The sequence below is a fragment of the Cryptotermes secundus genome, unplaced genomic scaffold (assembly GCF_002891405.2).
Source record: "Cryptotermes secundus unplaced genomic scaffold, Csec_1.0 scaffold295, whole genome shotgun sequence".
Lineage (NCBI taxonomy): Eukaryota > Metazoa > Arthropoda > Insecta > Blattodea > Kalotermitidae > Cryptotermes > Cryptotermes secundus.
In genome coordinates, this window is record NW_019729213.1 from 371,118 (window position 1) to 392,846 (window position 21,729).

Below are 21,729 nucleotides of genomic sequence, written 5' to 3' on the forward strand. Positions count from 1 at the left end.
GAGTATATATATATAGTAGTTTTAGAAATTAGCTATAGTATAGTATATTATAGCTAATTTCTAAAACTACTATTTCCTTTCAACATTTTTCTGCAACCATTTCATTTCCTACCTCATAAGCTCACAACTGAATTTAATTGGCATTTAACCTTTACTATGTAGGAATAGTTCTTACATCTCTGGAAGAGTTTTTCTTCTATTGTTGTGACAGAATTCTGATTTTGAAGTTTACCTTTGTGTGGTAAATGCAGATGGGTCTATACACAGGCCAATTTGTACTGTGAGTACATATATATGGTAGTCATTCATTTCATCTGCAGCTTTCGAATGATTGATTGTTGTCTCAAGCTGCAAGACATAATTTTTCTAGGTTATGCATTTAGTCTTCATTTCATAGCAGATTGAGTATGCAGTTCTCTTGTCCTTTTTTGGAACCAAAGCCATTTAGAACTTTTGGTGGTCTATTTTTCTATCACACGATTTTTTTTCCATTGCTAGTGGGGTGGGACTAAGTCCCTTGTACTGCGGCCACTTTTGGCCTATTGTACCAGACCCAGATGATAGGTGAGGGTGATTGTGGAGCAATTGGTGGAATGAAGATTGGCAGGGGAACTGAAGTACTTGGAGAAAACCTGCCCCAGAGCCACTTTGTCCACCACGAATCCCACTTGACCAGACCCAGGATTGAACCCGGGCCGCTGCAGTGGGAAGCCAGCGACTAACCACTTGAGCTATGGCACAGCCCTGTCACAGGATGATACAAGACTAGTATGCATGATATGTATGATAAGAAATGAGTGCACTTTCAAGATGGTTGCCGATACAAATATGAAATAACTTGAAACAGATTGAAAATTCACAGAGTTTATCTAGAGGTGTTTAGTGTATGCTCCATTAATTACTCTTTGTAAGTCAATGCAATATTGAAATTCTTCCCATGTGTGCTGCAAGACTCAATATATCCTGAAGAGATAGGGAAATTGTATATAATTGAAAAATTTTGGAGTAATAAACACCATGTACATGATCAGTGATCTGATACAGGTCCTAACATACCCTATCCTAACATAGCACCACCCTAGCAAGCTGTGCACAAATGTGCAATGGGATGCACAGTGTTCTATTATGCAGACCTGATTAACCTAACCTTCGCAAATCTGACAGCTCTGCCCCATTAATGAGTGCTTGCACAGATGGATGCATGGTGGTCTGATGTGGCAAACCAAACTAACCCAGTTATTAAGTTTTTGGACATTATCCATCATCCTGTTTTTTATTTAAAACATTTCAGAGACTGGATTCTGTCTTCGTTTTCAGGTAAAAGCCCTTTTACCTTAAGGTATCTAGAAACATTTTCTTTTATACTTTTGTAACAGGGGCATGAAGCTGACCGCTCACCTCTAGCTAGTTCTGAGATCAAGAAAATGTGGATCTATACATCCACTCCCCCATACACCTTCATGGTATAGTGCTTAAGCACAGGGACTTTTTTTTTTCTTAAATTTCTGTAACAGCTCAACTATGATATTGTGACATGTTGAGCTGTGGATGACGCCCCTCCCCCCCGCCAGCCGAAGTTAGCCGAGTCCCAGCATCCTGGTTGCTAGGCAGCGCGGGTAAACAGTGGTTGCGAGAGACGACGGTAGTAACAGCGGTACACAGCGTTGCTAGCACGACGGCACCAGACAGCAGTGGTGCCTATTACGTGGCCGTTTTCTGTATTGTCCGAACAAGGCTACATAAGGAGCAGCAAAGGCTATTCACAGTTAGTCCTCGAGCTACCTCCGAGTTAGTTCCGAGTTAGCCAGCAACCAGTCAGTTGTATTCTGGCATTTGGAGTGTAGTATTTGTGATACTGCAGATAGCAGTAATTGTGAATCTGTAATTTGGGTGATTATAAGTGTGAATGTGAAATAAAATTCGCTATATCAAATACGGCGTGAAGTTATTTGTCGCATTATACACCCAACACGTGACAATATATTTATTTGGTAAATGTACAGATACATGCCAGTTCCATTTTGATTTTCACATTTCTGTATTTTATATATATTGTTCAAGACTGTTATTACCTAAATATGCAGGTACATACCAATTTCTGTTTTCATTTCCATATTGTTAAACTATAAGATATTAATTTTTTGTTTTGAATGTGGGAGCACAGTTTAAAAAAATTGTGACCGAAGAAACATTCCCCCCACTCTCTGTGTCAGTCAGGTAACTGTGTTCCTGAGCTAGTTATGAAAAATCAATTGAAAAGCAAACATCTATAGTGAAACAGTAAATTGAAATCTACATAGCCAACTGAACTGTGAAAGCAGTGAACACATATGGCCACAAAAGACAAGTCACTTAGCATATGTGCAGTTAGTATTTATTTAAATTCCTCAGATATTTGAGAAGATGCTATTGTACAACATTTGAACTACTGAAGAAATAAACATTTGTAAATTGAATGATGAATGGAGGACTTAACTAATGTAATGATCAAGGTGTTAGTCATAGATGTTAGAATCAACTGATTTGATTATACTGTGAGGAAAGATATATGTACAGTATACCTTTGTGTTGCTTATAATTAACACCTTTGTTCATCAGGTACAACTTACAATACTTTGATGCTGTAAAATTTTACTGTACTTACTTCACTGTACATGTTTCATCTATTTTTTTCAGACATCTTCAGGAGTACATCATTTTTCTAATGTATGGATTCTGTTTAAAAATATTATGGCATTTACCCCAGAAAATTTTTAGAAACAAATGAAACATGTAGCATGAAGTAAATAAAATATTATTTTAGAACATCAGGGAATTTAAAGTTGTATTTGGTAGTGAACATGGGTGTACTTGAATGAAAAGTCAATCGTATGCTCATTTGGATTTAATCAGGAATATACCACATCACAATTACTGAGTGTACATTTGTGTGTTTCCTACTGACTGAGAAAATATACAGCAAGGACATATATCTAGTGGTGCCTTATGACAGATAAAATATTTGGCAATTACTTTGTCACATGCTGTGTCCCTTTTCTTCTCTCCAGTCTGAATGTTGTCAACTCTCCGTTCCTTATCTCTCAAGGAAAAATCACATACATATTAGTTCCATACTTTTTATTTGATAACATTTGTTTCTGATGATTTCATTTCTATAAACAATGGGAAATATTTCTTCAAGTAGCTTTGCTGTAGCACTATGCTTTGATGTTTTTCAGTTCTTGTAGACTTGTGGAAACGGCTGATCAGGACTTGGTTGCAGCCAGTTATCAGGTGAATAAGTAGTTCCATGCATGTCTACCACATGAAATGTGTATGCATGTCGAGAATTTCCTGATTTGTTTGTGTTGCTACGGTGGACCACCTGGCCATGGATCAGCACACACGCACCTGAAATTTATTGTTAATAGTGTTATTGCAATTGCAAGCAGTAACATGAATCGTGTGAGATTTGAGGTTCTCATGGCAGTGACTGTGAATGTGATGCCATGTAGCCTGGTAGATAGTTAACCAGCATTCTGGATGAACCTACTGCCTCCATCATCAGGGTACAAGAGACTTCTCTTGTACCCTGAATATGGAAGTAGCAAATTCCTCTGAAATGTTGATGACAAAATGTTAAAAAAGTACAGCTATCCCTGTAACAGGCAGTGAAGGTCTATAGGGTTGTGAGATGTCGAGGCTCCCACATTTTCTGTAGACATTTGGTTCATAGTTGGCAGTAAGGTTGTCAGCCCTATGTGCCAGGATTCCTGGTACTCATTTCTGTGAGAGGCGCTGCCAACCCCAGGTCCATAGTGTGGCTGGAATGATTGGCTAAATTGAAAAAATCCACCTCATCAGGACCTGAACCTGCAACCTTCTGGCTTGTAGCATAGTGCCTCAACCATCTGTGCTATCGCATGCCCCTGAAATGTTGATGACAAGAAGAGAAACATTGGCTTTATCTTTCTGACTTCTGATATTATAAATCATACTTCAGAGCTGTTGATGGAGATTATTTCTGAGTTTAACAGTCTGGCTTCCTTTACCCCGTTAGGAAAGGGTCCCAAGTACTCATTATATAGAGTGCTGCATGTGATCCAGATTTGTTCTGGACATGATGATAAAACAGTATTTCAGTGTTCCAACCAGGAATCCAAATATTTGTTATTGTTATTATCTGCCTCTCCATACATCAGTTACAGATTTTGGTATGTTAGGTTTGAAAAAATCTTACCTTTATTAACAGGGACTGGCTGGAAGTTAGATATTGGATAGCAAGGCGCTGGTGCATCGTATATCAGCAGTTGTTCAGAGTTAGGATTTGGATTCCGAATGAAGCGCCGGTGCACACCACTCTTATGAGATCCAGGAGCAAACCACAGGCATCCATTTTCTAAAGTTGCATCTTCAAGAGCTATCCAAAACCCCACCAACTTTACAGGATCTGTGTGCAGGAAAGTAGCGTCTTGGTGAGGTATAACTGCAAAAAAGATATTTACAAGTTGTGCTCTTATTAGTAACTTCATTAATCAAACTGAATATTTAATAATATTATAGCATGTAGACCCGTTGCTAAGTATTGTCTCTGTAAACAATGCCTGTTTCTAGGCATCAAATTCCCAACACGCAGTAATGGACTAACTGGTAAGCAGTATTTTCTACACAGTCCATGCGACGGTTATGTGACAACAATAAAAGAACACTGGTAGCCATGTTTTCTATGTGGTCCATGCCGAGGTGATAGAAGCAGTACAAGTCTGAAGTTAAGTTAGTTGTGAGACAGTCGCCAGCCAGTAAGGACTTGAACATGGAAGCAGCTGAGGAAGTTACAGTGTTGGAAGCTGTTGCTAGGCGACAACCCATGAAGGTACAGCAAACTTAGAAGACTTTGTACATGTAGTGAATTGTAGAGTGTGTGAATTACTGTTAGCGCTATAGCTATCTCTAGTTACATTCCGTAAGTGTTCAGTAAATCAGATTACCAATCCAAACCCTGATTGTAGTCAATCACATGACAGTATGACTTGTATATATACAGAAACTAAAGTTTTAAGCATTAAGCTTGGTTATCTGAATGCAAGTTCTTCAAAACATATGAAGTTGGTTTCAGAAACGAGAATCTAAGACACTTAATGTATTCATTCTTGCATTGGTTATGTCCTGGATCATGTTGCTTTGTGAGAAGCTTTCAGAACTGGAGTTTGAAGGACAGATTGATTACAAAAAGATCAACAAACAATTTGTGAGCAACACACAATTCTTCAGGCATGTTCGCTCTCTTCAATGTGACTGGATGCTTCATTTCCTTTTACTGAAAGGGAACACTGTGTGTACATTAGTTAATTAGATGCTGTGTCATGAAGATATATGGGGAAGTGGAGGTATAGTTCCACTATGATTGACCTCAGCATTAGATAGAGTTTAGCGGTAAGCTTCAAGCCCCAGCTGCCTTACCACTAGGGAAAGTGCCCCTGGCACCCTTTGGATAGGAGGCTGAGTGGGCTCCAGAGCCAGTCTGAATGCTATGGAGAAGTGAAAATCTCCCCTGCCAGGAATTGAAACCTGGTCATCCATCCCATAGCCTGTTACTATACTGACGGAACTATCCCAATTCCTATTGTGTATACAGAAACTAGGATTAAATCCTGCAAGTAATGGCCATTGTTTCAATTTTGTATACACAGTTTTACTTAACAGTCCTTTGAACTATATGTGCATTTCTTCATAGATGATGTTTTATTGATTATGGTTTATTTAATGTTACTATCAGCACCAGATGATAATTGATGATTTAGAAAGGATGTGGAAGTGGTCATGGCCTAGTTTGAGAAACTGTGCTAGCATTTGCTTGGGTGATGTGAAGAAAACCACAAAAATAAATCTCAAGATAACTAGTGTCCAGGTCAAGATTTGAGTGCAAAGTCTCCCACATAAGTAGGAGTATGATCACTAGACTGAGGTGTTTTGTTGTGAAGAGGACATACAGATACATTCTGTTAAGTCTAGTTGTTATGAATTAATTTTACAAGTTAGTGAAAATACCTGAGTAGCAGGCCATTTGGCTTTTATTTTTTATTTACCTGGTTCAGATCTTTCATGCTGTCAGCTTTCCTGACTTGGGATATTTTGAATTTTCCCTCGCTCCAGGCAAATGCCAGGGATTCAACTTCAAACACACTTAATTGAGGTATTTTGAGAATGCTGGGAATGGGAGAGATTGTACAGCAGTGCAGTTGCTGTCACTGTGAACCAGTCTTTGTACACCAATGAAGAATATGCATCATCATATTCTTACCTACAATACATACAAACCAAGATAGATGGGTAGAATGTCACCTGCCACCTGGACGACCGTTGTTCTAATTGGAATGCTTGAGATATATTCATAGAAGAAATGTGTTTTAATGATACTGTGTCAACTGTAGAAACTTAACTTCATATATGAAGCAGGGTCAAATTAAAAATGGCATGATTGGAAATGCTAAGTTGTAGCTGAGTAGTTCAATTTTCTGTTAAGGGAATGTTTGTCTACACCTTGTCCAGAAGATCTGTAGCCCACCAGGTCTCCTATAAAATGTGTACCAGGAAACCAAGCAAGTTTTTTTTAATAGTAATGCTACTGATTTTATTTGGGAGGCGCCAAATTTTAATTTTGGCTGGGACACTGGCTATCCTGACAAGTATTTTGTGATTTTCTTCAGTCCCTCTAGGCAAATTCTGGGATAGCATCTGAAATTATGTTGTGACCTCTTCCTTCCACACCCTTTCCAATTCATCACTCACTGATCATCTGACATTATACAGTTAAGTTTACTGATAGCACCATTAAATAAATGAATAAAATGTACCAGGAATTCTTCCCTCAGGTGCATAAAGTTGACTGCTAAATTTATTGTAAAAGTATAGAGTTTACTCAACTTTACCTGTACTTCCCTTTATGAGTCCTCGTGCTTTGGCAGATAGTAAGGAGGGAGAAAGGATGCAGGAAGACACGTTTACAGCTGTTCTAATTACTGTATTGATATTTGCCTGAAGGGATCAAGGGAAACCAAGGCACAAACTAACAACTTCCCAAATACAAAGCAGGATTGCCACCCGCTGTCATAAGTATGATTTTGAAAGTGAGAATGTTCATGTTGGTCCATACCTTCACTGCCAACACCAGGATTTTTAAAGATATACATGCTCTGTACAATAACAGGCTCCACAAGTCCTAGCTGGAAACAAGTTTCTTTCACTTTCTCAGAAAATGTGTGTTTCTTGAAGGTGGGGTTTAACCAGTGCAGAGCATGGCCTACTTTATTGAGTGCTATTTTGGATTCCACCAGTAGCTTGCCATTCTCATCCACTGCATCAGCCTCAAAGAAGTAACTCACTTTGTCACTGCTCCCCAGGAAGTATTTGTCTTTGCTCTGTAAACAAAGAAACATAATCACAATGTAGTGTATGGCTTATTCTTAATTTGATCATAATTGCCTAAAGAAGACAAATGAGAAGAAACAGTGTCCCATTTGAGAGTGAAAATCATTCTCCCCCTTTCATAGCCATTGGAGGCCATACTTTTATTCATGTTTCAAGCGTACAGTTTTCTAATTTTGAGGTGTTCTTTTCAGGCAAAATTAATGGCTTTTTATGAAATTGTTATGTGCTATATTTATGAAACTATATGTGGCAAAACGACTTTTCTTTGAATTTATTAGTGTAATTGTCTCTTTATTATAAGAACTACCTGGCTTTTTTAAAATCTCATTAACTGTACACCGAACGTGAAAATATTTCAAGATTCTTTTTCCAGCTAAGTAAGACTTACTGAATATGTAAATCTGATATATATGAGACTACATGTTTTATGGGGAGAAAGAAATATTTTTGGTTCTAAAGATTTCCATGCAGTGCCCACTCATCTTGCTGGTGCATGGAGGTTAGAAAGAAGGTAAATCATCATCCTTTAAAGTTTTACTACTGCATGTTATGGTATTGACAAGGGAAACAGCTACATCGCAGATGAAGAATGGATACTTCTATATTTGAGTAAACAGTCTGTACTTCACTACCTGTTGAGCATCTGTGGTACTGAACACAGCTCTGTGAGATTCCTCAGGGATGTTCTGGATGAGCTCATCTCCAGCTTTCCTTAACTCCTCTACCTCATTAGCTGTCAGGAAATCATCCAGCACCACATAACCATCTTGAATGAACTGAAAAGAAGACAGTATATAATTACTGTAAATATGTGCTGGGACATTTTTGGGCTTAGTCCATAATACAGCTTATGTAAAAATCAGTGCAAACTTTTTGCATAACATGTTAGCCTAAATATAAAGCATGTTTTTTTTTTTTATATTGCTTACAAAAAGATGGGTCACCTCATTTTCGGATCCTTAACAATAATTATGAAGAAGATAAAGAGTTCTGTTTGCTAATCCTAATAATGTTTAATTTGGGGAAAAGAAAACTTTTTCTGATTTACTCGGCAAAATAAGGGTTGTTCTTATATGGTGCTTTCCCGCCAAATGTTTGGGCTGTAAGAGGGCATAGTGTTATCATCCTGAAGATCCCACCTATATAGTTTCATTTAGCGAGATCGCCTCCATAAATTACAGAAATTCAATCAAAATCGTTTGGGCCGTTTTTGAAAAAAGACAGTTCTGTTTTCTGGGGCCCATCTGAGGGGCCCCTATTTCTGGAGCTAGAATATTCATATCCCTCTAGCACTGATGTGTGTTGGATGAACTCCTAAATATCGAATATGCATAAAATCCGATGAACTATTCAGGGGTAGCATGGGGCACAGGTTTCGGGCTTCAGAAGGGAAAGGGAGATTTCTTGACAGCTGAACGATTTTTTTTTTTTTCGTGGATGCCAGAATAGGGAGGGGAATCAGGCATTTGGCACCCTGGATTTTCGGAAGAATGGAGGAAATATGCCAAATATTAATGGCAAACTTTGAGGTTTTTTTTTTCAGTTATTGTTTAACTCATAGCTTATCAGCGAAATTTGTCTTAAACGGGTTGAACGTACGTTTGTAAGCAAATTTTGTGACTCCCCCGCGTAAAACTGGCCATCCTGTCTAGGAAAAAGTCATTTGGATCCCCAGGTATGCCCCATGGAATTTGTTTTACAGAAGTTTGTAAAACGGAATTTACGTGGCCACAAAAGATGCATATAACTTGTATTTATAGTCAGTATTTAAGTCACTCTGTCACCTCCTGGTGGCAAGTTTCCAAATTTGTTACAAGTTAATTCAATAGTGAACTTGGCCAACTGGTCAATGTCAGGTCACTTTACATGACATACCAGTTAAGATGCCAAATATATAAAAAGTTTGACATAATTCAACTTACGATATATGAATGGATTCTCTTTCATATTTCAACCAGAAAATAATATTAAAAACGGAATTTTAAGGGCATATTTTAACCGAATTCGTCCATTTAGAAAAGTATTCTTTATTCTTTTACTTCTTTGATTTGATGTGCTTTTATTACAGGAAAAAAGAGATCTGTTGCTACAAAGCATATCTCACTTGATAGACTTTATCTTTCCTTGCCTGTTTCATAAATAAACAATTATTTGAAATACGAGTTTTAGATGTTAAATCGGATCTACATTGCATGATTTCTTTTATGTGAAATTTGAAGGAAGTTAAATTTTGAATAAGCGTACGCTATTATATCTGATTTGTGTGCTTCAAAACCGAATTAAACTAATAATTTTTTTGTTTGGAGCTCATTTTCAAATTTCATCTAAATAATTTCGGAGATGAAATATGAGGAAAGAAAGATTCAACCTTGTCATTATACTTCCGTGTTATGTAATCTGTGCAGTGACGTATACAAAGTTATTCACATGTAAGGCAGCAGTAACTCGACGACAATGTTCATCCGCCATCGTACAGAATGCTGAAGTTTTGTGTAGCTAAATATATTCCACAAAGATTGAGGAATTTTTATTATAAACGAAAAATAGTCAAACGCGTCCGTGATTTTAAAATATGTGCCAGAAACTTACAGGAACTCCCCAGCTGAGAGCAATACGGATCGCAAACTGTTGGCATGGTTATTTTTGTTTATTTACCATCAGCAAGAAAGAAACTGATATGACTCTTTGTTTACAATTTCTGTGCCAATTACTCGTACAGAAGTTATCAAGCGTTGAAATAAATTTCATGTTGACGATGACGATGATGTATGGTAGGCTCAGAAGTGCGTGGGATGAAATGATCGTAATTTACTTTGAGCTATTATCTTCACTTTCAAGAGATTGATGAAAATGCGGCGAACCCCAGTTAGGATAACCGGTCACCGCTCAAGTTTCCAATCGAAGATTTTAAGTACAAAAGTAAGAGGCTGTATAATTACGCTGTAAACTTCGGTCGAAATTGCAATGGAAGAGTTCTGTCTTCCGCGCTGGTTTCTTGCTTGGCATATTCTTCGGGCCTGAAAATGGAGGCTACGTGTTCCTCCGAAACGTCGGTAGACTTTCAGCCGACTACGCAGCGTTATATCCCAGAAGACAGAACTCTTCATAGTCGTCACTATGAGAACCTCAAATCCTAAGAAAATGGAATTGGTGCGTATTTGAACGTCAAGAAATATTACAGGTAGAGCTACCGTGAACGAATGTTTAGAACAAAAAGTAACTTCTCTTTGTGAAGATGAATTGTTTGTGGGACTGTTCGTGACGAATTACTGTGTTATTCATGGACATAGTACGATATTTAGTTTTCAGTTATAATAACGTTCAGGGACCCCCTACGGTGTCATTTTTAAGTTGTATATACAAAAAACAAACTCCGTGGCTTGAGTCCGCAAGCGAACTATACCGACCGAGCTACCGACGCTTGTCGGCGAAGTTAGTGTCTACTGGTCAGAGTTCCTGGCTACAGATCAAGAGGTCTACCAGATTTTCTGAGAAGTAGTGGGTCTGGATCGGGGTCCACTCAGCCTCGTAAGGATAATTGAGGAGCTATTTCAAGGAAATAGCGGCCTCGGATTAGAAAACCGAGATTAACGGCCGTGGGGATTCGTTGCGCTGACCACGCGACACCCTCTGTTCGCTAAAGTTGGCAGTTGTATATACATTAAAATAAATTAATTTAAAAAACTTACCTATAAAGCAATTTCCATAGTCACTCGCTTATGCCGTATTCAACTGATTCCGGCAGAGAATATCGGAGTTCATAAGTTATTGGCTGGCATGGTCAATAATCGGACAAGTCAAAGTATCTGCAGATTTTGTAATCAAATGCAGAGGGACATTTTAATATCCTGGATTTTTTTTTCCCCCGGTTCATACCGAAACGACAGCCTTACCAAAAATATCCACATATTCTCTTACTAAAATCGTATTTAACCTTTTGAAATCCCAGTGGTTACTGTATGTACCGCCTGCTTTAACATATTTAATCTCTGCATTCTGCCCACAGAGTGTACGTGTGTATTTTATGTGGTTCTCACAATAAACAGCGACTGTTTCCCAAACAGTATTAACCGGTTGGTTTCGTAAAGGAGATATTATGCGTTTCCTGAGGGGTACGAACTCAATTTTATGTATTATTTGGAAGAAATTCTGTGTTTCAATGGTCAGTAAACTAAAATTACAGTGAAGGAAGCAGTCTTCTTGGACGTGGCGCCGTGTAGATATTGTGTTAACCGACGTTTCGGAGAACGTATCGCCTCCATTTTCATTTTCTTTTACCCTGAAGATAGAGACCATACGTTCCTCCGAAACGTCGATTAACAGTGATTTTCTTATTTTTCTTCCACCCTCAAGATGGAGGAGATACGTTCCTCCGAAACGTTGGTTAACACAATATCTATACGGCGCCACATCCCAGAAGACTGCTTTCTTCATAATCACCGCCATGAAAACCTCAAATCTTACATAAAATTACCGTGTCCGAAGCGGATGCATACCATACGGACGATCCTGTTAATGAGAACATCGTACGATGTTAAAACATAACTAAATTATGTCTTCTGCGTCAGTTTATATTACGTGAATGATCGGGGAAAATAATTCTAGTAGGCAAGTTCTTCCCTTCCCAGGGCCATTTTTACATTCATTCGGGTTCCAATTTCCCATCTCACGCATTATACACGTGGGGCCGCGCCATAGCTCAAGCGGTTACTCGCTGGCTTCTCACAGCGGCGGCCCGGGTTCGATCCCGGGTCTGGTCAAGTGGGGTTTGTGGTGGACAAAGTGGCGCTGGGGCGGGTTTTCTCCCAGTACTTCGGTTTCCCTGCCAATCTTCATTCCACCAAATTCTCCATAATCATAATCACCTGGGGCAGGTACAATAGGCCATTCAGTGGCCGCCGTGCCGAGTGGACCCAGTTGGACTCCGCCCCCCACTAAGTGAATTAAAAAAAAAATTACTTCCACGTGAACGTAATCTTATCTCAAATCTAATATTCACGTTAGGTTACACTGTGTAAATTTATAAGTTGGCAGAACCGGTGGTAGCCATATAGTCAGTCGTCTCTTCAGAATCTTGAATAGAACGAAATAAGGGTCATTCCATGTGAAATCATCCAGAAAGGTCGCTCACCATTTTTAAAAAAAATTATATTTTGTACACTTATTTATACATATTTTCATACTACAAAAAAATTTTTAAAAAAATTCTAATCCGCTCAGTTCTCTCGGTACAGGCGTTTTTATAATGCGAAAAAACGCGTTTTCGGCTGAAATGGAGGTTTGCGTTATCTTCCATATCTCGATAACTATTGAAGCTACAGACTCCAATAAAAACGCTATTTGTTCCTCATGATATGGACTACAAATCATATTATTACAAGTTTTTACTCAGCTCACTTTCTGTAGGTGTAATTAAACTTGAAACTTACCTATCGATTTTGGGAAAAACGCTATTTTTGACCTTCAAAAACCAATGGGAGGGGGAAAGTATCAGATCTGTGNGATAACGCAAACCTCCATTTCAGCCGAAAACGCGTTTTTTCGCATTATAAAAACGCCTGTACCGAGAGAACTGAGCGGATTAGAATTTTTTTAAAAATTTTTTTGTAGTATGAAAATATGTATAAATAAGTGTACAAAATATAATTTTTTTTAAAAATGGTGAGCGACCTTTCTGGATGATTTCACATGGAATGACCCATAAGTCTTTTAACGGACCGGATCAAATTATATTTAAGCTTTCCCAGCTGAAGCTACAGTTCAGACACGCATTTCATTGCCGAGTTCTGCGCACCGTCTCGTAAAACATGAGCAGTTGGTTTATGACTGTAGATGCCTCTTTATGACCTTGGAGCACTGTGGCGCAATGAAAACAGAAATATAATTCAGAAGAGACTTCAACGTGCGGCAGATGAGGATATTCTGTATCGTTCAAACGCAACTGAAAGTGAAACTGTTCCTCTGAAACTTCCACGCGATGAGAAGACTGGATAATAAACTGACACACATGTAACGTTTCAGGTAAGACTTCTCGGTATATGTTTTTGTTTTGGATCGCAGGCAGAGTTAATAAAGAAGCATCTAGCGTGACTTCTCCTTACATTTTATTGTTACACAAGCGTTTATAGGCAATGTTAACTCGACTTAGTTCTATCGTATCCAGTAATTTGTGCCTATTTGAATCCTGACTGAGAGATCCGCTGAACAGAGTTAGACTTCCGTCAGCCTCTTCATGCCAAAACCACTAAAGATAGTTAAATGTAGGCAGGGCTGCAGCCCCATATTTACTATTTCGTCATTTATAATCGGTTTAATATCTGAGATCTGAGATTCTAACGGCGGTGAATGTGTCTTCTGAAATGTGACGTGTAGTACCAAACAACACGATGTCATATTCCAGAAGACCGTAATCTTCCTTCTTGTATTTCTCTTACGGCAATATATAAATTCAACAGCGTCGTAAGAATAATACAAAGTAAAAGGCACAGTTATCCCTGTGCTTAATTAATTAAGCACTACGCCATAAAGACATAGTGGGGGAGTGTAGATATAGCCCCACCAATCTTGACATCAATAGATGGAGGTGAGTGGTGAGCTTTACACTCCGGCCTCTTTGCCGCACACATCTTTCGCTTCTACTCTGTTAAAACCAAGCAGTTGAAAAAGTAAACCAGAAATTAGCGAAGACATGTTTCGACTTGCATTTTTACCAACAGCTGCGTAAAGTTGTGACCATTTGAATAATGAATTAATTTTGGATACCGAATTATTGTTTCTCCCATTATTTGACATAGAGTTACACTGGAATTGCAAAAAGAAAACAAAAAGAACTCAAAATTGAAACAGCGAAGATGTGGTACGTAAATTCCATGAAAATAAAGAGATAATACTCCCTTTTCTTCCCTATACGAATGGGTTCAAAATCGCAACCAGCNGATAACATCAGAGATGTTTTGAGCGCAGGAACGACAGAAACAGCGTTCTGTTGTGTAGTTTGAGAGCCTCTTTGCTTGCAAGTACGGAGCCTTTCGAGACTCTTAACGAGCTTTGTATAACACTGATTAATTGCTGTGTACACTATCTCTTTTCCGCTTCTGTCTACATCGTATGTGGTGCAAAGTTCCATGTGAGTACAGTCGCGTTAAAATTAAAAGGGTACCTAAACGTACAATGTTCGCTGAAGATGCAAGTTACAGCGATGAGCGATCGTTTTCTCCATTAGAGATGGAGCTGGTCCTTTTCTTAATTAATTCAGCACCACGCCATGAAGACGTGTGGGGAAACAGATTCACGTATTCTTGATCTCGACTCTAGTTGGAGGTGAGTGGTCAGCTTCATGCCCCTGCTGCTTTACGTCCAAAGAAAGAGGTCCCGACACCCACTGCCTAGGAGGCTGGGTGGGTCCCAGAGCCAGTCTGGACGCTGTGGGGCAGAGAAGAATCTCTTGCCCTGCCGGGAATCTAACCCTGTCATTCCAGCCCATGACCCATCGCTGTACTGACTTAGCTGTTCCGGTTCTCACTTTCTCCATTATTATGTTAATTCAACGATATGACTTTTTTGAAAGCGCTGATCAATGTTATAACTTACTAAGTTCAATACGTGTAGGGTCGTGGTGTTTTAACAAGATCTGTACGTCGCAGTGAGCTAAATGCTGTATCAACAGAGGGTCGTCATAAAGAAAGAAGCAGGGCAGCATAAGGGAGACCTTCTGAATGGACGACTGTGGTCCCATATCCGACAAGGGCAAGAGATTTTCTCCACTACACACAGCTCACGCTGGCTCTGAGGCCTGTCTACCCTCCTCACCAGTGGGTGCCGGGGGCTATTTCTCTTGGTGTAAAGCGGTCATGGCGTGAAACTAACCACTCACCTCCATCTGATACCGAGGTCAAGAAGGGTGGAGCTGTACCTCCACTCTCCCGTACGTCTTCATTGCGCGGTGCTTGCAGAACGCCAAATTTACCCTATTTTTTCACCTTTATACTGCTGTAAGTAGTTCCACAGAAATGCTGAAGCCTAGTTCTTTTTTAATTCGCTTAGTGGGGGGGGGGGTGGAATCCAGCTGGGTCCACTCGGCACGGCGGCTACTGATCGGCATATTGTACCTGCCCCGGGTGAGTATGATGATGAAGAATTTGGTGGAATGAAGATTGGCAGGGGAAACCGAAGTACTGGGAGAAAACCTGATCCAGAGCCACCATGTCCACCACAAATCCCACTTGACCAGACCTGGGCTGGAACCCGGGCCGCCGCTGTGGGAAGCCAGCGACTAAACATTTCAGCTATGGCGCGGCCTTGAAGCCTAGTTAGTATTATCATTACATCTGTCGTAGGCTCTCCTGCAGCTTAAATATGAGTACAAACCGAAATTCCTCACTTGTTGAAGTACGTAATATTTGTATTATAAAACGGTATTGCTCATAAAGGGTTTTCCCCTTCTAAATGTAATTATTTCGTCTTCTGAGGTGGAAATGTTCTTATACACGAAATTCCACTCGATGATTTTCATAAATGAATATAACTGAAAACTTCTTCAACAGCCATTTACTCTGTAGAACCGTCTCTCAAAATGTGGTACCAGTACTCCTGCGTCATAGCTCCCCCTGAGTCAATTTCGACATTCCCATACATAACAGTTACCTGTGGTCGTTATTTTTGTTTTGAATCTACCTTGATAACCGTGTACATATGACAGATATAAAGGTAACCATTGTTCACCTACGTTATAAAGCATTAAAACATAGATCTGCATTTCCCAAGGTTTGTTTACACGCGGGATTCGCGCTGTTTTTAGGGGGGTACCAAGCAAATTAGATTTGAGAACCGTTGCGTTATGCAGTTTGGACCGAACTTCTGTGTGAGGAATCTTGCATCTTTCTTTGCTGGTTGCTTCCACCTCCCACAACTGTCACCATGCGCTTAACTACCGAGTTATTTTCATCTGTGAGTTTTATAATTTTGGACTTCGGTGGATGTGCACTCAAAATCCTATTTATGCTAGAATTAACAGAGCGTTATATTTAGGTTGCTGCATTACACAATGACATTCCTACTTGAAGCATGACTCATGGAGTCGGATTATTCAGTGGCACACCGCAAGAGATTTTTGGCGGCCAGCCTGGCCTTCATATTACCCTCAAACTGTTAGATAAATTAAAAGAAAAAAAAATTTTAATAAATCTTCTAAAGAAACTGTTATGTGGACCCAAAAATGAAGGGTAGAGTCATTTCATAGCTACATAATTACTCTCGTAATTAAATCCGGGTATCTGGTTCAAAGTTGTCCGCCATTAGACACTATCCTGAGCCACTTAAGTCCAAGTAGTTACTATAGGATTCTGACAGAGATATTGGGTTTTCGGACAGATGCAGTTTCTGAAACGTCGTGTTTTTTCTTAGTTATCTTAAAACCGGGACGATGGATAAAGTCCGAAAACCCAATATCTTTGTCACTTAAGTCCAGTTTCACATTTTCAATTTTGTTTCCCTCAATCTGTTGCAATATTTTCCTAACTTTCTTTCGCGTCCTTCTGTTTTGCTGCTTTCTGTAGGTAAGTAAATATTTAGATATAACATGTAATAAAAATAAGAAGAAATCATAATATATAAAATAAATCATTTCGAAAGGCGTGAAAATTCAGATATCTTGGAATAACAACAACGAATATAGACAGTTTATGACGAAATTATAAGAATGGTAAGTTCCGGAAATCTTCATTATTCAGTTGAAATGCTGTTATTAACCGTCTCATTACGAAAAGCTAGTGATCAGCACACTTACATATAAAACAACAATCGCGGAAATTGTACGGTAAGGAAATCTAGGAAACCATTGTCGTTTTCTGACATTTGAAGTTCGTCACATTTTCAAAGGTACTTAATCCACTAAAAGATAAATTTGTCCCTGTGCTTAACTAATTAAGCACTATTCCATGAAGGCGTATGGGAGAGTGGATGTATAGATCCACATTTTCTTGACCTCAGCACTAGTTAGAAGCGAGTGGTCAGCTTCACGCCCCAGCCGCTTTACCCCCCGGGGAAAGAGCCCACGGTACCCATTGTATACTAGGTTGGGTGGACCCCAGAGCCAGTCTGGACCACATGGAGAAGTGAAAATTGTTGACCTTACCAGGACTCGAAGGCTTTTGTGAACACAGTAATCAGCTTTCGGGTTGTAGCATTTTCGGAGAACTTCTGGACTCGCTGAGTGACTACTAGCTTCTGAAAGACTACATGCGCCATGTTATTTAGTAGTTAACAGAGCATGTGGCCTTTCATAATATTGCCGTCTGGGTTTGTGACACCGTGTATTTTAGCAGGCGGTTACCACCGTTGCAGAGGAACGTATTAATTCAAGAGTAGAAAACTTAATAATCACTTACCAGACCGCACGGTGTCACATTCTAGAAGACTACAATATAAATCTCCACCAACGTAAAAAAATAGACGTGTAATTTTTGTTTACTTTTCTAAACGCTTCCAAAATTATAGGATTAAAGTTCTCACAGCAGTGGTTATGAAGAATTTTATCTGCTGATGGAGGAGACATGTTCCTACGAAACGTCGGTTTATTTTCAGGGGACTACACTGCTTTATATCCCAGATGATATAATCATTCACTCCCGAACTGAATTCCTGCATACGATACTGAAATCTAATGAGAATTAATGGTATAGAAACCGTCAGTTCTGCCAAACATCACAAACGTTACTGTCCTGACACTCACTGTGAATGGATGAACTGTCAGCTTGACCCGCCATTTCACTCACTCACCTTGTTGACCACCCCGTCAAGCATGTCCACACTGTCTGGTCACCAAGCTGTTACTGCAGAGCGCCAACGCATGCTGAGAAGACTGGCTCCCGCACGCCGTGACGCCGGAAGTGCAGACACACACACACACACACACTTCTATTAATAATGATTTGCGCTCGCGTCGTCACCATTCCAAAACAATAATGACGCCAAATGATTTCTTGTCTATTGCCGTGTTTCATTACGTCATATAATATAAAAAAAAAACACTGTTCGGGCATTGCCTATTTTGTGTCCATAAAGAAAACCTTGGCGACTAGCGTTTACGTGCTTTTTCGTAGTCCCTCCAATCAAATACCGGGATAGTACCTTACAATATGCTACGACCGCCTCCTTCCACATCCTTTCGAATTCACTACTTACCAACATTCGAATTGTTCGACACTTTATAATCTGCGGTATTAACGTCACAAATAAATTAAACACGTTAACCGTGACGCAAATGAAATAGAATGGCCAGCTTAATGCTCCGGAGGCTTTACCCGCGGTACCAATAGGACAGGAAACAGGGTGGACCATGGAATTGTTCCTTCACGAGGTAGCGAAGAGTAAAATGGTTATAGGAGAACACGCCCAAAACGTATTTGTAGGCACTTTCCCTGCACGGCGAGGTTCTTATCAAATTCTTCGCCAATGCAAGTCTAAAAGTGTCCGATAAAACATTTTTGAGCCGTATTATCAAGGGTAAGGTGCCGGGATAGCATAGTCGGTATAGCGACTGGCTACGGGTTGGATGACTTCGAGTCCCGATGGGGTCAATAATTTTCTCTTCTGCACGTCGCCCAGACCGACTCTGGGGTCTACCCAACCTCCTATCCAACTGGTACGTGGGGCTCTTCCTACGGTGGTAAAGCAGCCAGGGCGTGAAGCCGACCACTCACTTCAAACTAGTGCCGAGGTCAAGAAAATTTGGATCTATACATCCGCTCCCCCACACGCCATCATGGTGTAGTGCTTAGTTATGTAAGCACAGGGATAACTTTACTTACTATCGAGGGTAAATATATGATTCACTTCAGTTTTAGTGAATAAATGTGACTGGTGAGTTTATGGTTTTTGAGGTAATGGCGGACGTGAAAATTGATATTATGGTCTTCTGGGTTATAACACCGTGTAATCTGGTAGGTGGTTAACAACATTTCGGAGGAGCTTATTGAATCCATCTGCAGAAAAATGTGACGGGCGCGGTTGAACACCAAACCGCGAAGGCATGTTAAGGGACTGAAGGCAGGACTTCAGAATAGGATAAGATGAGTGGACAGTTTTAAGCTTTGGCACTTTTATTACGGTTCCAAGTGGATATATGGACCCTAGTGTATTACATAACAGTCACAAATATAGATTAAAATAAAATGTAAACGGAAAAAAGAAATACGTTACAAATAAAAACAAAAACGTGTTTGGACGTAGTGATAAAATGCCCACATCCATACCATACTCTACTCTACACATACGTGAATTAGCATCGGTCTTGGTAAGCAAAGCAGTGTGAGTAATGACAGATGAATAACGATATTTTTTTTTTATTGTTAGTGAGGTGGGACTAAGTCCATTGTACTGCGGCCACTTCTGGCCTATTGTACCAGCCCCAGATGATAGGTGAGGGTGATTGTGGGGCAATTGGTGGAATGAAGATTGGCAGGGGAAACCGAAGTACTCGGAGAAAACCTGCACCAGCGCCACTTTGTCCACCACAAATCCCATTTGACCAGACCCGGGATCGAACCCGGGCCGCCGCGGTAGGAAGCCAGCGACTAACCGCTTGAGCTATGGCGCGGACTGAATACCGATAACTTCTGCCGTTGCGACGTCATGCACAACACGCAACCGCGTTGCGGCTGACCCAGCGCTCCTTGTAAGGACCTCTTGAACATGTTAGCAAGTTGAAACAAGCTAACAAACAGTCTACAAAGGAGCTTGAGTAGAAAACTACTAAAGTATTTATGACGTAATCAACTGAATTCTTGTATTTCCGTGTGCGTAGTTAGAATGAAAAGCATTTTTTTATTAAGGGAATTTAAGAGCGTAAAATTATTCCTATAATCTATTATTATAGATGTGTCGAGGTGAATTTTGTCGTATTATTACTGTTGGCAGTAGACTGATGTGTTATTAACTACACGCTCCAGTCGTTTGCCCCTCGTGAAATAGTACCCGACGCCCGTTGAATAGGAGGTTCGATGTTGTCTGTTTCTGGTTCATTTAAAGACGAATTAAGATTATAGGTCCGGTCTAGAAAACCGAGATTAACGGCCGTGGGGATTTATTGCGCTGACCACGCGACACCTTCTATCCGCTAAAGTTGCACTGACTTCGCTGACAAGCTGCTATAGCTCGGTCGGTATAGTTCGCTTGCAGTCTAAAGCCTATAGCAGCAGCAGATTAGGATCTTTAGTGAATTAAAAGGACAAGGAGGGAAGCGATCGGGGCCTAATTTGAGATACTATCCCGGCATTCGCCTGAAGACAGTGAGGGGGTTCAAGAAAACTCTCAATCTAAATAACCGGTGTCCCGGCCTGGATTTGCACCCGGCACCTCCTCAATGCGCGTCAGAGACCCTTCCATTTAAGCCAGCTTGCCACGTGTTGGATATGTTGGCGAAATGTCCCTTCCCCAAGTGGTCCAGCCCGTATCTAGTAAAAAAGCAAAGTAAAATGATTGAAGGACTTATCAGTCAGCAGAGATTCAGCAGAGATTCCCACTTAAAGCCTGAATCACATTTAAAGATTACAGAAGTTAATGGAATTTGTTGTATGTGACGAGGAATCATTCAACAAAACTACAGTCTGATCAACATTTAATTTCGCGGTGACGTAGTGTGACAAGCGGAGGGACCTGTAGCTAGGTGTAAATATAATTGCCAGGCACATACATGGCCGTTGGAAAGTGTGAGTGTACTAACTTTGGTGTTGAAAGCTGACGGCTTCCGTTAATCCAAACAAATATTAAATATTCGCTATGTAAAATAAATTGCGAAATTGAATGAAAAAGCCAGGAAAAAATATGAAATGTTGTTGTGATATGATTGCATGCAAAATGTGGCCCAAGCCGGAAATTTATAAGAGGGAGACTAGGAAATTAAAGATTATAATAGGCTGAATTAGTTTTGTATACTGTAATCTTTACAAAACCAATTCACTCTATTACCGGTCACGGTAGCTGAGCTGTCTACGGCATACATTGTCTTCGCTTGATCGGAAGCCTAGACCATGGGTTCGAAACCCTCTCGGGCATGGGTGTTCAGTGTTTGAGTGAGTGTTTTTCTGTGTTTATGTACAGCCAGAGATCTTGCGACCAGCTGATCACCCACTCAAGGAGTCCTATCAGATATCTAACATCTCGTAAACCGAAGTGAAATGTAGAGTTTCATGGAGGTATGCCAAGGCCCAAATTGGGGCTGGAGCGCCAAGGGGGGGGGGAATTCACTCTATTACAATCTTAAATTTCATGATCTCCTCCTTATAAATCTTAGTTTTGTATAATTTTTCGCCTAGTATTATATAG

The 21,729-nt window shown here is 40.0% G+C and overlaps 2 protein-coding genes across 5 annotated transcripts in view; one reads left to right on the forward strand and one right to left on the reverse strand.

The window, feature by feature from the left end:
* Positions 1-1,969: 1,969 nt before the first annotated feature.
* On the reverse strand, positions 1,970-18,289 carry LOC111865400 (phytanoyl-CoA dioxygenase domain-containing protein 1). Its single transcript, XM_023853390.2, has 5 exons — positions 18,184-18,289; positions 8,040-8,183; positions 7,133-7,397; positions 4,220-4,465; positions 1,970-3,390 (listed from the first exon to the last, which is right to left on the reverse strand). The coding sequence occupies exons 1-5, from the start codon at positions 18,205-18,207 to the stop codon at positions 3,215-3,217; spliced, it is 855 nt and encodes a 284-aa protein (XP_023709158.1). The 5' UTR covers positions 18,208-18,289; the 3' UTR covers positions 1,970-3,214.
* The window catches only part of LOC111865399 (xenotropic and polytropic retrovirus receptor 1), a 41,501-nt gene continuing 32,887 nt past the window's right edge, over positions 13,116-21,729 (forward strand). For 3 of the 4 annotated variants that reach the window (XM_023853389.2, XM_023853387.2, XM_023853388.2), the window contains exon 1: positions 13,117-13,428. The gene's annotated coding sequence lies outside the window, so the exon portion shown is untranslated. Of the gene's footprint in view, positions 13,429-21,729 lie in introns of all 4 variants that reach the window. The other variant, XM_033751807.1, reaches the window with a different exon arrangement.